Source organism: Bos indicus x Bos taurus, chromosome 6 (assembly GCF_003369695.1).
Source record: "Bos indicus x Bos taurus breed Angus x Brahman F1 hybrid chromosome 6, Bos_hybrid_MaternalHap_v2.0, whole genome shotgun sequence".
Classification (NCBI taxonomy): domain Eukaryota; kingdom Metazoa; phylum Chordata; class Mammalia; order Artiodactyla; family Bovidae; genus Bos; species Bos indicus x Bos taurus.
This window is the reverse complement of record NC_040081.1, coordinates 36,494,552-36,509,127: the sequence shown is the minus strand read 5'-3', so window position 1 is coordinate 36,509,127 and position 14,576 is coordinate 36,494,552. Positions and strand designations below refer to the sequence as shown.

The window sequence follows — 14,576 nt, the reverse complement described above, 5'->3', positions numbered from 1 at the left end:
CCCACAGAATAAAGATTAACTTTGTAGGTGAGAGCTGGCATCTGTCCAGAGGGGAGTGTATTTTCCTGATATCAGCCAAGAAGGGAAAAGTTAGGTTCTCAGAGAGGAAGTCAGACTCTGAGAGTTGGGTCTCAGGATTCTGATGGAAAATGAGGAAAGGATTTTATAAGCTAGGCTTTCTAGTTTTTGTCTCCCTCTGTACCTATTTTCCTTTAAATCTTGATTATGAGGAAATCAATAGAAAGTGATTCTGCCTACAGGAAATGACAAAGAGGTAAGAAGGTAAACTTCAAGAGAAATCCAATCAAAATATAGACTCGCAACAAGGCAAGGTTGTCGAGCTCTTTATGAGCACGTCCTGACCATAGCAAAGACAACCTTGTTGTATAAATGAGTGGAAGTAAGAAAATCAGAAGCAAGCTTAATTTATTCTTGGTATATCTTGATGGAATGTGAGGCAGGCCCTTGGTGATGATGGACAAGGCCAAGGAGGTAAATCTAGGTAAAGAGAAGTGAAAGAGAACTCTCAGTGAAGCTTGGTGATATTTACATTAAAAAGATGAAAAGAAACAAACAGGAAGGGAAGTATAGAAGGAGTAGTTAGAGGGACTTGCTCAGTGGTCCAGTGGATAAGACTCTACACTTCCAACGCAGGGGGCCTGGGTTCGATGCCTGGTCAGGGAACTAGATTATGCATGCCACAACTAAGAGTTCCTATGCGGCAACTAAAGATCTTGCATATCCCAACTAAAGATACCACGTGCCACAACTAAGACCTGACACAGCCAAATAAATACATAAATATTTACAACAAAGAGTAGTTAGAGAGATGGGAGGAAATCTAAGATAGGACTCGCACTGCAAATCCCAGAGGTAGACTTTAGAAAAGAGGGACCAGTTCTTGTCGATGCTCAGATGAGGGCTCTGGGCAGTCAGCTCTGAAATTTCCGACAAAGGTGCCATGTCCAGGCTGACAGGGAGGGAGGGCTGTTTATCTGAAGTTCTAATGAGGGGCGAGGCAGAAGAAACCAAATATTTGTTGACTGTAGCCTAAGTTGTAAAGCTTGACTCATGAGAGGAAGCTAGACAAGAGAGAAAAATTGAGAAATTTAGGGGCTCAGGGGTTTGAAGCACATCAAAATTTGGTTCAAGATGCTGGTCAGCATAATTGGTGAATGTTGAGTGTTGCCAGAATCTCACTTCACTTGGTTCATGTGGCCATGGGAGGGACCTATGTACTCACTATACAGTAATCTGACAGTAAGCAGGCTCACGGCACCCACTATCAGAAAAGTGAGAGAGCATAGTACGGTTAGGTGAGGAGAGTGGGTTCTGGGAATTCTAGTGATGGCAGGAGGCTTGAAACTTTTCTGTAAATGTCAAGGCATTATATTTTAAATCTGGACCTGACAATGTCCTCTTTTCTCAGGTTGAATTTATTAAAGAAATTCGTTCTGGAGGGGAAGGGGTGAAGTCTGAGTTTTTTCACTGTATATTTGAATCTATGACCAAGGAAGAATATGGAATGTTCATGTATCCCGAAGAGGATTCCTACATGTGGTTTCCTGTCAAAGTAAGTCTTTTATTTGTTTTCTTATGGTTTTTCAGAACAGAAAAAGTATACCATATACTGTAAATGAACACAATACCTGCTAATGTAAAATTAGGTCACATAAAACCTTGCTACTCAAAATGTGGTCCACAGAGCGGAAGTTCCAGCATTACCTGGAACTGTTAGAAAAGCAGAATCTCAGGCCCAGATCAGAATATATATTTTTATAAGATCGCCAGGTGATTTATATTACATTACATTTTTAAACAGCTTGAATAAGGTATATTTGAGATATGATAAATGGTACATAAAATGTGCACTTTGATACATTTTGATGTACATCTATGCCCATGAAATTCAAGACAATGAAAACAAAAGACAGTGAACACATCCATCATCCCCTAGAGTTTCCTCAGGTTCCTTTCTGATCCTGCTTCTCCCTGCTTCTATTCCCTGCCCATGCCTATGCAACCACTGATTCGATTTCTGTCACTATAATTTGAATTTCCTACAATTTTACATAAATGGAATCATAAGTAGTCTTTGTATCTGTCCTTTCACTCAGCATAATGATATTGAGAATCATGTGTGTTGTTGTATCTATCATAGTTCATTCCCTTCTATTGCTGAGTAGTATTCCATAGTTTAGATGTATTACACTTTGTTGAATATTGGGTGGTTTCCTAAATTTTAAGAGGCAGTAATCTAGAGTTTCAAACTAGGAGAGAAATTGTTAACAGAATCCTAGAGATAATTGCTAATTCTAACAAGATGATTCATTTCTGCAATAATTATATTTTTACAAAGATTCTCTATATGTAAACATTTTCTTAAAGTAGTAAAAACTTCATTTCTCTATTTGTGTGTGTGTGTTAGTCACTCAGTCGTGTCAGACTCTATGTGACCATGTGGACTGTAGCCTACCAAAGTTCTCTGTCCATGGGGTTCTCCAGGCCAGAATACTGGAGTGGATTGCCATGCCCTTCTCCAGGAGATCTTCCCAATGCAGGGATTGAATCCAGGTCTTCTGAATTGCAGGCAGACTCCTTATCAGCTGAGCCACAAGGGAAGCCTTCTCTGTTAGTAACACAGAGCAAATAATTCTAACAAGAATCACATGTTGAACTTCAATTTATTGATCTCCTTTCCCGTAAACTTCCAAATACTCTTTCAAATGATATGATGAAGTTTGGAACCCAGAAAGAAAAGGGTACAGGAAGAGAACATGAATGAGAGTGAAAAAGTACTAAAAGGTGTTTTGTATCTTTTTAGAAGGGCTTCCCAGGTGGCTCAGTGGTACAGAATCTGCCTGCTAATGCAGGAGACGTGGATTTGATCCCTGGGTGGGAAAGATACCCTGGAGAAGCCACCCACTCCAGTATTTTTGCCTGGGAAAATCCATGAACAGAGAGCCTGGCAGGCTACAGTCCATGGAGTCCCGAAAGAATTGGACACAATTTAGCGACTAGATGTTTAGCCACTAAACATCTTTTTGAGAAAGAATGAATCTCTAAAAGATAGGAGTGGCTAAGGTGTGCCATTGGTAGGGTCAACCAGCAAGTTTTTACTGGCTGTTTCTTGAAGTTCCCACATTGTATTAAAACTATAGAAGATTCAGATTAGTGGATAACACAATCTCTTTGCTTTGAAAACATTTTATATATGTAGATAGAGCAATAAGACTAAAATACCAGGAATTTTAGCAAGTTTTTGAAATTTTGTGCTGCTGATTTTGTGTTGTAATCAATTCAGTTCAGTTCAGTTGCTCAGTTGTTTCTGACTCTTTGCAACCCCATGGACTGTAGCACACCAGGCTTCCCTGTCCATCACCAACTCCTGGAGCTTGCTCAAACTCATGTCCCTCAAGGCGGTGATGCCATCCAACCATCTCATCCTCTGTCATCCTCTTCTCTTCCTGCCTTCAATCTTGTCCAGCATCAGGGTCTGTTGTAATAGTTGTTGGGTAATAGGTAGGATAGGGAAGGAAGCACTCTTGTGAGATGAGAAGCCCAGAGATCTAGTCTTGAGTGATGGTGGATATATAATTTAGCCTCTCTGAGTTTTTAGTTTCCTCAACTGTAAAAATGCCTGCTGCTGCTGCTGCTGCTAAGTCACTTCAGTCGTATCTGACTCTGTGCAACTCCATAGATGGCAGCCTACCAGGCTCCTCTGTCCATGGGATTTTCCAGGCAAAAGTACTGGAGTGGGTTGCCATTGCCTTCTCCGGTAAAAATGCCTAAGTACTAGCAAAACTAATTTCTATTCTGCCTGCTTTATAGAGCTATTGTGAGATTAAAACAAGATAAAAGGTATGTCAAAGTGTGAAGTTCCCTGAAAACTTTAGGTCACTATACAAATTTAAGGGATTCTTTCTTAGGACCTAAAGAAATCAAGGGGGACTGAAGTGATTGGAAAAAGTTTCATTGGAAAATGGAGCCCTGAGGTTAATGACGAAGGATAGGGACTAAATATATCAAAACAATGCAAGTAGGGAATGGAAAGGAAGAAAATAAACCTCATATCAACTCTATGAGATAGGTGGTTTGCCCCATTTTACAGATGAAGAAACTGAGGCACAGAGAGATTAAATAAACTGTCTACAGATATTCATTACCTCCACCATAGTTTGAAAGTGAAAGTGAAGTCACTCAGTCGTGTCCGACTCTTTGCGACCCCATGGACTGTGGCCTACCAGGCTCCTCTGTTCATGGGATTCTCCAGGCAAGAATACTGGAGTGGGTTGCCATTTCCTTCTCTAGGGGATCTTCCCAACCCAGGGATCGAACCCAGGTCTCCCGCACTGGAGGCAGATGCTTTAACCTCTGAGCCACCAGGGAAGCCCCACCATAGTTTGGCCCCAAGTAAATAACAGGGAGGGAACACAGGTCTACCCATTAACAGAAAATTGGATTAAAGATTTACTGAGCATAGCCCCGCCCATCAGAACAAGACCCAATTTCCCCCACAGTCAGTCTCTCCCATCAGGAAGCTTCCATAAGCCTCTTATCCTTCTCCATCAGAAGGCAGACAGACTGAAAACCACAATCACAGAAAACTAATCAGTCTGATCACATGGACCACAGCCTTGTCTATCTCAGTGAAACTACAAGCCATGCCTTATAGGGCCACTCAAGAAGGAAGGGTCATGGTGGAGAGTTCTGACAAAACATGGTCCGCTGGAGAAAAAAATGGCAAACCACTTTAGTATTCTTGCCTTGAGAACCCCATGAACAGTATGAAAAGGCAAAAAATTAGGACACTGAAAGATGAATTCCCCAGGTCGATAGGTACCCAATATGCTATTAGAGATCAGTGGAGAAATAACTCCTGAAAGAATGAAGAGACAGAGCCAAAGCAAAAACAACCATCCAGTTGTGGATGTGACTGGTGATAGAAGCAAGTCTGATGCTGTAAAGAGCAAAATTGCATAGAACCTAGAATGTTAGGTCCATGAATCAAGACAAATTGGAAGTGGTCAAACAGGAGATGGCAAGAGTGAACGTTGACATTTTAGGAATCAGCAAACTAAAATGGACTGGATGGGTGAATTTAAATAAGATGACCATTATATCTACTACTGTAGGCAAGAATCCCTTAAAAGAAATGGAGTAGCTGTCATAGGCAACAAGAGTCCGAAATGCAGTACTTGGATGCAATCTCAAAAATGGCAGAATGATCTCTGTTCATTTCCAAGGCAAACCATTCAATATCACATTAATCCCAGTCTATGCTCCGACCAACCAGTCCATTCTGAAGGAGAGCAGCCCTGGGATTTCTTTGGGAGAAATGATGCTAAAGCTGAAACTCCAGTACTTTGGCCACCTCATGCGAAGAGTTGACTCATTGGAAAAGACTCTGATGCTGGGAGGGATTGGGGGCAGGAGGAGAAGAGGACGACAGAGGATGAGATGGCTGGATGGCATCACTGACTCGATGAACGTGAGTCTCAGTGAACTCCGGGAGTTGGTGATGGACAGGGAGGCCTGGCGTGCTGCCATTCATGGGGTTGCAAAGAGTCGGACACGACTGAGCGACTGATCTGATCTGATCTGATGCTCCGACCAGTAATGCTGAAGAAGCTGAAGTTGAACGGTTCTATGAAGACCTACAAAACCTAGGACTAACACCCCAAAAAGATGTTCTTTTCATTATAGGGGACTGGATGCAAAAATTGGAAGTCAAGAGATACCTGGAGTAACAGGAAGATTTGGCCTTGGAGTACAGAATGAAGCAGGGCAAAGGCTAATAGAGTTTTCCCAAGAAAATGCACTGGTCATAGCAAACATCCTCTTCCAACAACACAAGAGAAGACTCTACACATGGACATCACCAGATGGTCAACACCAAAATCAGATTGATTATATTCTTTGCAGCCAAAGATGGAGAAGCTACATACAGTCAGCAAAAACAAGACCAGGAGCTGACTGTGGCTCAGACCATGAACTCCTTATTGCCAAATTCATACTTAAATTGAAGAAAGTAGGGAAAACCACTTGACCATTCAGGTATGACCTAAATCAAATCCCTCACGATTATACAGTGGATGTGACAAATCGATTCAAGGGATTATATCTGATAGAGTACCTGAAGAACTATGGATGGAGGTTCCTGACATTGTACAGGAAACAGGAATCAAGACCATCCCCAAGAAAAAGAAATGCAAAAAAGCAAAATGGCTGTCTTAGGAGGCCTTACAAATAGCTGTGAAAAGAGAAGCAAAAAGCAAAGGAAAAAAAGGAAAAATATACCCACTTGAATGCAGAGTTCCAAAGAATAGCAAGGAGAGATAAGAAAGCCTTCCTCGGTGATTGTGCAAAGAAATAGAGGAAAACAATAGAATGGGAAAGACTAGCAATCTCTTCAAGAATATTAGAGATACCAAGGGAACATTTCATGCAAGGATAGGCACAATAAAGGACAGAAATGGTATGGACCTAACAAAAGCAGAAGATATTAAGAAGAGGTGGCAAGAATACACAGAAGAACTATACAAAAAAGATCTTCACGACCCAGATAATCACAATGGTGTGATCACTCACCTAGAGCCAGACATCCTGGAATGCGAAGTCAAGTGGGCCTTAGGAAGTATCACTACGAACAAAGCTAGTGGACGTGATGAAATTCCAGCTGAGCTATTTCATATCCTAAAAGATGATGCTGTCAAAGTGCTGCACTCAATATGCCAGCAAATTTGGAAAACTCAGCAGTGGCCACAGGACTGGAAAAGGTCAGTTTTCATTCCAATCCCAAAGAAAGGCAATGCCAAAGAATGTTCAAACTACCACACAATTGCACTTATCGCACATGCTAATAAAGTAATGCTCAAAATTCTTCAAGCCAGGCTTCAACAGTATGTGAACCACAAACTTCCAGATGTTGAAGCTGGATTTAGAAAAGGCAGAAGAACCAGAGGTCAAATTGCCAACATCTGTTGGATCATGGAAAAAGCAAGAGAGTTCCAGAAAAACATCTATTTCTGTTTTATTGACTATGCCAAAGCCTTTGACTGTGTGGATCACAACAAACTTTGGAAAATTCTTAAAGAGATGGGAATACTAGACTACCTGACCTGCCTCTTGAGAAACCTGTATGCAGGTCAGAAAGCAACAGTTAGAACTGGATATGGAACAACAAGAAAGAAAGAAAGTGAAAGTGAAGTCGCTCAGTCATGTCCAAATCTTTACGACCCCATGGACGCCAGGCTCCTCTGTCCATGGGATTTTCTAGGCAAGACCCTGGAGTGGGTTGCCATTTCCTTCTTCAGGGAACTTCCCAACCCAGGGATCAAACTCAGGTCTCCCGCATTGTAGACAGACACTTTACCGTGTGAGCCACCAGGGAAGTCACATATTTCTTTGAGCCCCTTTTTTCGTGGGGGAGGACAAGAATACTGGAGTGGGTTGCCATTCCCTTCTCCAAGAGATCTTCCCGACCCAGGGATTGAATCCAGGTCTCCCACATTGTAGGCAGACGCCTTACCGTCTGAGCCACCAGGGAAGTCTCTATGGAATAACAGACTGGTTCCAAATAAGGAAAGGAGTACGTCAAGGCTGTATACTGTCACTCTGCTTATTTTACTTATATGCAGAGTACGTCATGAGAAACGCTGGGCTGGGTGAAGCACAAGCTGGAATCAAGATTGCCAGGAGAAATATCAATAACGTCAGATATGCAGATGACACCACCCTTATGGCAGAAAGTGAAGAAGAACTAAAGAGCCTCTTGATGAAAGTGAAAGAGGAGAGTGTAAAAGGTGGCTTAAAGTTCAACATTCAGAAAACTAAGATCATGACATCCAGTCCCATAACTTCATGGCAAATAGATGGGAAAACAGCGGAAACAGTGAGAGACTTTATTTTGGGGCGCTCGAAATTCACTGCAGATGGTGACTGCAGCCATGAAATTAAAAGACACTTGTTCCTTGAAAGGAAAGTTATGACCAACCTAGACAGCATATTAAAAAGCAGACACATTACTTTGCCAACAAAGGTCCATCTAGTCAAAGCTGTGGTTTTTCCAGTGGTCATGTATGGATGTGAGAGTTGGACTATAAAGAAGGCTGAGTGCCAAAGAATTGATGCTTTTGAACTGGGGTGCTGGAGAAGACTCTTGACAGTCCCTTGGACTGCAAGGAGATCCAACCAGTCCATCCTAAAGGAGATCAGTCCTGAATATTCATTTCAAGGACTGATATTGAAACTGAAACTCTAATAACTTGGCCACCTGATGCGAAGAACTGTTTCATTTGAAAAAACCCTGATGCTGAGAAAGATTGAAGGCAGGAGGGGAAGGGGACAATAGAGGATGAGATGGTTGGATGGCATCACTAACTCAGTGGACATGAGTTTGAATGAACTCTGGTGAACTCTGGGAGTTAGTGATGGACAGGGTGTCTTGACATGCTGCAGTCCATGGGATCTCAAAGAGTCAGACATGACTGAGAGACTGAACTGAACTGAACTGAATGGATATTCAACTTGCAAGTGACCAAGTAAGGATATAAATTTAAGAGTGATCCCAAAGCCCCCTTAAGCATTACTGAATACTATACTGCTGGATAGAAAACAAAGAGACAAAATCCACTAGAATCAGGGATACCTTACAAATACAGGAAGTAAGACTGATTAGATTAGAAGAGGTCTCCTTTGGAGAGTACTTGTATTGAACTTTTAACTCCTTTTCAAAATTCAAATGCATTTTTAACGTTTCTCCTAGGCAATTACACTAGGAAGTAAATAGAGCCAGTAGATTGAAGCACAGATTACTATATGGGTGGCCTAAAGTCAGTGATCAGCTAACAGCAAAGCCGGCACTGGAATTGAAGTCTTGGAATCGTGACCTGTCGGCTGGGCTGCAGTGACGGCCTGGCCAGATGTGGCCAGGGTTTACTTCATCCAGGACCTCACAGTGCAGAGAAGAGTGAAGCCAATTTTATCAGGACTCTTTCCTTCTTCCTTCCACAGACCTTCATACTCAACAGCATCAGTCACCTTCCCTGACCCATATGCTTGTCCCTGTAAGCACGCCTGGGTTGAGGGCTGCGTTGCTGAAGGGACCAGCACTCCTCTGACACACCCCTGGCATGACTGACGCCCGCTGCAGGCATAAAGTACACCCTTCCTTCCTGGTGTCATTTTCTACATGAATTTGAAGACAAACACTGAGGGTTCAGGATGGGGAACACATGTATACCTGTGGCGGATTCATTTCAATGTTTGCAAAACCAATACAATATTATAAAGTTTAAAAATAAAATAAAATTTAAAAAAAAAATTCAATAGTGAAAACCTTCATTTTTAAGGTTCACTGAGCATTTTTTTTCATATTCCAGATATGCTGTCAGTCACAAAAAGCAAATTCATTTGTTTAACATTCTGAACTGTTAAAATTTGTATTTTAACTTACAGAAGAATTGTATATTGTGTTATAACCTATATAAGAACCTCAAATTTTTATTTTCCTGAAGCTCATTTTGTTTCTAATTTCTGACTCTTAGATAAAGGAACCAAACTTCTTTTTACTAATCTAATTATCTGTTTGGATTATTGATTATATTTAATACATAAAGGATTTTTTTTTTCTTCTCTAGCCTAAATTTGAGAAGAAGATGTATTTCCTCTTTGGGATGCTGTGTGGACTCTCCCTATATAATTTTAATGTTGTCTACCTCCCTTTCCCACTGGCTCTGTTTAAGAAACTTTTGGACCAGGAGCCATCATTGGAAGATTTAAAAGAACTCAGTCCTTCTTTTGGAAAGTGAGTAAATATAATTTTTTTTTAGGACTGTGTATCTAGTCAGTCTCAGTCCTTCTCAGTTGTTTAGCCACAAATAATGTTACACACAGACACATACACACACACAGATAAGGTCTTCAGGTTCAATAAATGTGCATGCTTTTTAGATGAGTTTGAATTTTAGCATAACTTATAATCAAGTAAACCTTCAGAAGTGGAAAAAAGCCAAATGCTCCTCTAATTAGCAATGGCACAATAAACAGAGCTGTGGTCTAGTCTCTTGAATTTATCCAGATGGAAACAGTTGCTTTGGATAGAACATGATATTCGTAATGAGAATCATGCATGCTATACTGATTTTAAGTCAATCCTATTTAATCATATTTCACTTATTTCACTAAATCAGCATGTCACAAACTTTGGTTTTTCATTTTTATTTATTTATTTTTTGGCTGTGCTAGGTCTTCATGCTGGGCAGGCTTTCTCTAGAGGCAGCGAGTCGGGGGCTACTCCTGTTGTAGTACTCGAGCTTCTCATTGTAGTGGCTTCTCTCGTTGCAGAGCATGGGCTCTAGGGCATGCAGGCTTCAGTAGCTGCAGCACATGGGTCAGTAGCTGCGGCTCCCAGGCTCTAGAGCACAGGCTCAATAGTTGTGGTGCACGGGCATAGTTGCTCTGCAGCATGTGGGATCTTCCCGGATCAGAGATCGAACCCATGTCTCCTGCATTTGTAGGCAGATTCTTTACCACTGAGCCAGGAGGGAAGCCCATGAGCTTTATTTTTTAAGGATTGAAAAATACTTGTTCTAGGTTAAAAGGCCAACTATATTCTCTAAAGAAAAAACTGGCAACACATGATAGACAATGGATTAATATCTTTGTATAATATAGATATGACTATATGTATATATATAAACTCAAAAAATATGCTCAATCTTACTAGTAACCAAGAAAATGCAGATGAAAATGAGATATAATTTTTCTGCTTATAGACTGACAACTGTTACAGAGTTTTTCATACAGCATAGACTTGGCAATAGATGGAAGAAAAAGATTCTCTTCCTGTGTACTGTTAGTGAAAGAAAACACTGGCTAGATTTATACCATATACTCTGACAGTATAGAGCAGGGCTTTTCAACCTTGGCAGTACACACATTTTGGGCTAGATAATTCTTTGTTGTGAAAGACTGACTTGGACATTGTGGAGATGCCTAGCAGCATACGGGGCTGCTACTCACTAGATGCCAGTACTAAGTGAAAGTCGTTCAGTCATGTCAGACTTTTTGCGACCCCGAGGACTTTACAGTTCATGGAATTCTCCAGAATACTGGAGTGGGTAGCCTTTCCCTTCTCCAGGGGATCTTCCCAACCCAGGGATCGAACCCAGCTCTCCTGCATTGCAGGTGGATTCTTTTCACCAGCTGAGCCACAAGGAAAACCCAAGAATACTGGAGTGGGTAGCCTATTCCTTCTCCAGAGGATCTTCCTGACACAGGAATCTCCTGCATTGCAGGCAGATTCTTTACCAACTGAACTATCAGGGAAGCTTGCTCAAACTCATGTCCATCGAGTTGGTAATGCCATCCAACCAGCTCATCCTCTGTCATCCCCTTCTCTTACTGCCTTCAATCTTTCCCAGCATTAGGATCTTTTCCAACGAGTCAGTTCTTTGCGTCAGATGGCCAAAGTATTGGAGTTTCAGCTTCAGCTTCAGTCCTTCCAATGAATATTCAGGACTGATTTCCTTTAGGATTGACTGGTTTGATCTTGCAGTCCAAGGGACCCCCTTTAATCATAACACTCCCTTTAACTGTGACAACCAAAGATGTCTCCAGATTTTTCCAAATGTCCCCTGGGAGACAAAATAAGGCCTGGTTCAGGGGAAGGGCTGGTCTAGGGGAAGGGGCCCCTTTCTGAAAATTTCCACCAAGATTCAGCAGTGTCCACATGATAGGCAGTAATCTGACCAATCAAACTTGTAAAGGTTAACTCTAGGAAGAGGGAATGGGAAGGTGGAGAAGAAGAAATTTACATGACTTTTAATACACTTTATAAATTTTTATATTGTTCCCATTTTTTCCACTGACCATTTATTTCTTTTGAAGTTGTGTAGGAATAATATGTATATTTTAAACCAAAATTTTCATTAGGTGCTTGCAAGAAGTTCTAAATGATGATGCTAATGACATTAAAGAAGAATTTGGCCTACGTTTTTCTGTGAGTACTAATGAAAATCAGATTATAGTTTAGATTAATGTTTTTAAAAAGGTTTTTTATTATAGTATCTTATATATTGGATGTGTTTTTTGAAGGGTATTATACTTCGGTACTGTAAGACTTTTCCCCCACTTGCTCCTCATTTGATGCCCTATGTCTATACACTCTCAAAGTGAAAAGATAGCAATTATTCAATCAATGTGAACACTGTAAAAAATTAAATGGAATGATATATGCATAAAGCAATATATAGCATATACTATGGTGTGTTTTTATTTATATATATAGTTAGATGATTGAACTATATAAATAATTATTTAATGCCTAGTTATTTAAAGTTTTATAGGGAAGAATGTACTAGCAATAATGGTCTTGTGGTTGACTATTCAGACTTTCTTTCATGTTTGGTACCTGAATATATTTTGGTTACAGATACACTGGGACCAAAATGATGTTGATTTAATTCCAAATGGGATTTCTGTATTTGTAGACCAAAGCAACAAGTAAGTTTGAGACATCGCACATCTATTTTGAATACACATAAAATGTTTATATCACTATGCTTTATAAATATATTTTGTCTTTTGCTGTGCTCAGTCGCTCAGCTGTGTCCGACTCTTTGTGACCCCAATGGACTGTAGCCCACCAGGCTCCTCTGTCCGGTGGGACTCTCCAGGCAAGAATACTGGAATGGATTGCCATACCTTCCTCCAGGGGATCTTCCCAACCCAGGGACTGAACCCAGGTCTCCCGCATTTCAGACAGATTCTTTACCATCTGAGCTACCCAGTCTTTCCAGATGATCATTTTAGCTTCTGATCTTTTTCAAAGGATTAAAGGTTACAGGGAAAAGAAGGGACGAAAGGAGTCAAGATTAAATATTTCCTTTGCAGCACTTTTCACTGTTCATTTAACAATTAGTTTTTGAGCCCCTACTCTATACTAGACCCTATTCTAGGTGTCAGAGATATGGCAGTAAAAAAAGATGCAAAATCTGGAGCAGAAATTACAGTGGAACAGAAAGTCAATAAATTATTATGTAATAGAAAGTCAGATAAGGATGAACACTCCGAAGAAAATGAAAACCAGTTAAGAAACTAGAAGGTGACAGGTAAACCACAGAAATTGGCAAATGCTGCAAATGAGGGTTCCATCTTTTTCCCTCACCTTTTAAGAAAGCTGGTTGTAGAACATTTACCAGCACACCACTGGTTACAGGGGAGGACAGAGGAGGTTGATTCAGAAATGATGGTCCTTGAAGGATGCTCAAAGGGTAGGAGATTAGCATGTTTTAGGGTGATATCTGGTGGAAATATCTCCAGTAGCACACCTGCTCTCAGGAAATTCATCCAAATTGGAGAAGACAATCTGCAGACGTAATTTACACACAGTGATGTGTTGTGAGAGGGGAGAGAGAGAACAGAGGACCAACCCTGAGAAAGTCATGTTCATTTTGAATTCTGATGAGTGACGGAAGTTGCCAGGTGAAAAGGAAGCTCTGCCTGCTGTGGCCTAACTGTAAGGGAGACAGTGAGGCCAGTGAACTGAAGGTCAGCATGGCCGGAGGTTCAAATGGCAGTGGGAAGAGACTGCTGAGTCAGGCAAGGGCACGACATGGAGCCCATTGTTTTTTACCCCCTTCCCCCATGGAGACCTTTTTAATCCTGCTAAAGTGGTTTGAAATTTACCTTCAAGGCAATGAGAAGTCTTTTAAAGATTTTAAGCAGGAGAATGACATATTCAGATTGGTGTTTTTAAAATATCATCCTGAATGTGGTCCAGGCAATGGGAGCAAAACAAAGCCTTCATGCTTCTGCATATTCTCCACGCTTTCTTCTTCCAGCTGACTGGATGTTTTCGTAGCCCTGTGTCATATAGCGTTGTGTGCTTGGCAGATGTAACTTACTTTTCTTTCTTAATAGAAATGATGAAAAGGCAAAGTAGAGAATAGTTTAGTCACTGGTTAAGTATATTATTGGCCTTTTTTTTTTGCTTCCTTCAGGAAAGACTATGTTTCTAAGTGTGTTGATTATGTTTTAAACACCTCTGTAAAGGCAGTTTATGAGGAATTTCAGAGAGGATTTTATAAACTTTTTGACAAAGAGATACTTAAACATTTCAAGCCTGAAGAACTAATGAGAGCAATAATTGGAAATACTGACTATGACTGGGAACAATTTGAAAAGGTAGGTAATAACTAAAGTGCCCCCAAGTCTTCCAAGCAAAAATTACCCCTAAAAACCAAATTTCTCCTTTTTTTTTCTTCAAGAATTCTATTTATGAGCAAGGATACCATGAGTCACATCCTACTATACTGATGTTTTGGAAAGCTTTCCATAGTTTAACTTTGGATGAAAAGAGAAAATTCCTCTGTAAGTATTGCAGAAATAGATGAATCTATAATTACATATCTTTTAAAATATCTTATTTGAGATAAAGTCATTAATAGTGTATCACAAATGTTAATGGCAAAGCAAGGGTTAGAATGCAGGTCCCCTAGCTTCTAGACCAGTGTTCATTTTCTTACTTAAGCCTGTTTTCCATTTTAAAAAATGATAGTAATAAAGATATT

General features: G+C 40.5%; 2 protein-coding genes across 5 annotated transcripts in view; one reads left to right on the top strand and one right to left on the bottom strand.

Moving 5' to 3' along the window:
- The window catches only part of PYURF (PIGY upstream reading frame), an 89,081-nt gene that overhangs the window by 13,634 nt on the left and 60,871 nt on the right, over positions 1-14,576 (bottom strand). The window lies entirely within an intron of this gene.
- Positions 1-14,576, top strand: part of HERC6 (HECT and RLD domain containing E3 ubiquitin protein ligase family member 6) — a 57,591-nt gene that overhangs the window by 40,847 nt on the left and 2,168 nt on the right. For both annotated transcript variants that reach the window (XM_027544093.1, XM_027544095.1), the window contains exons 17-22: positions 1,430-1,573; positions 9,642-9,808; positions 11,938-12,004; positions 12,437-12,507; positions 14,007-14,190; positions 14,274-14,376. In XM_027544093.1, coding sequence (XP_027399894.1) covers positions 1,430-1,573; positions 9,642-9,808; positions 11,938-12,004; positions 12,437-12,507; positions 14,007-14,190; positions 14,274-14,376 — 736 coding nt within the window. The remainder of the gene's footprint in view (positions 1-1,429; positions 1,574-9,641; positions 9,809-11,937; positions 12,005-12,436; positions 12,508-14,006; positions 14,191-14,273; positions 14,377-14,576) is intronic.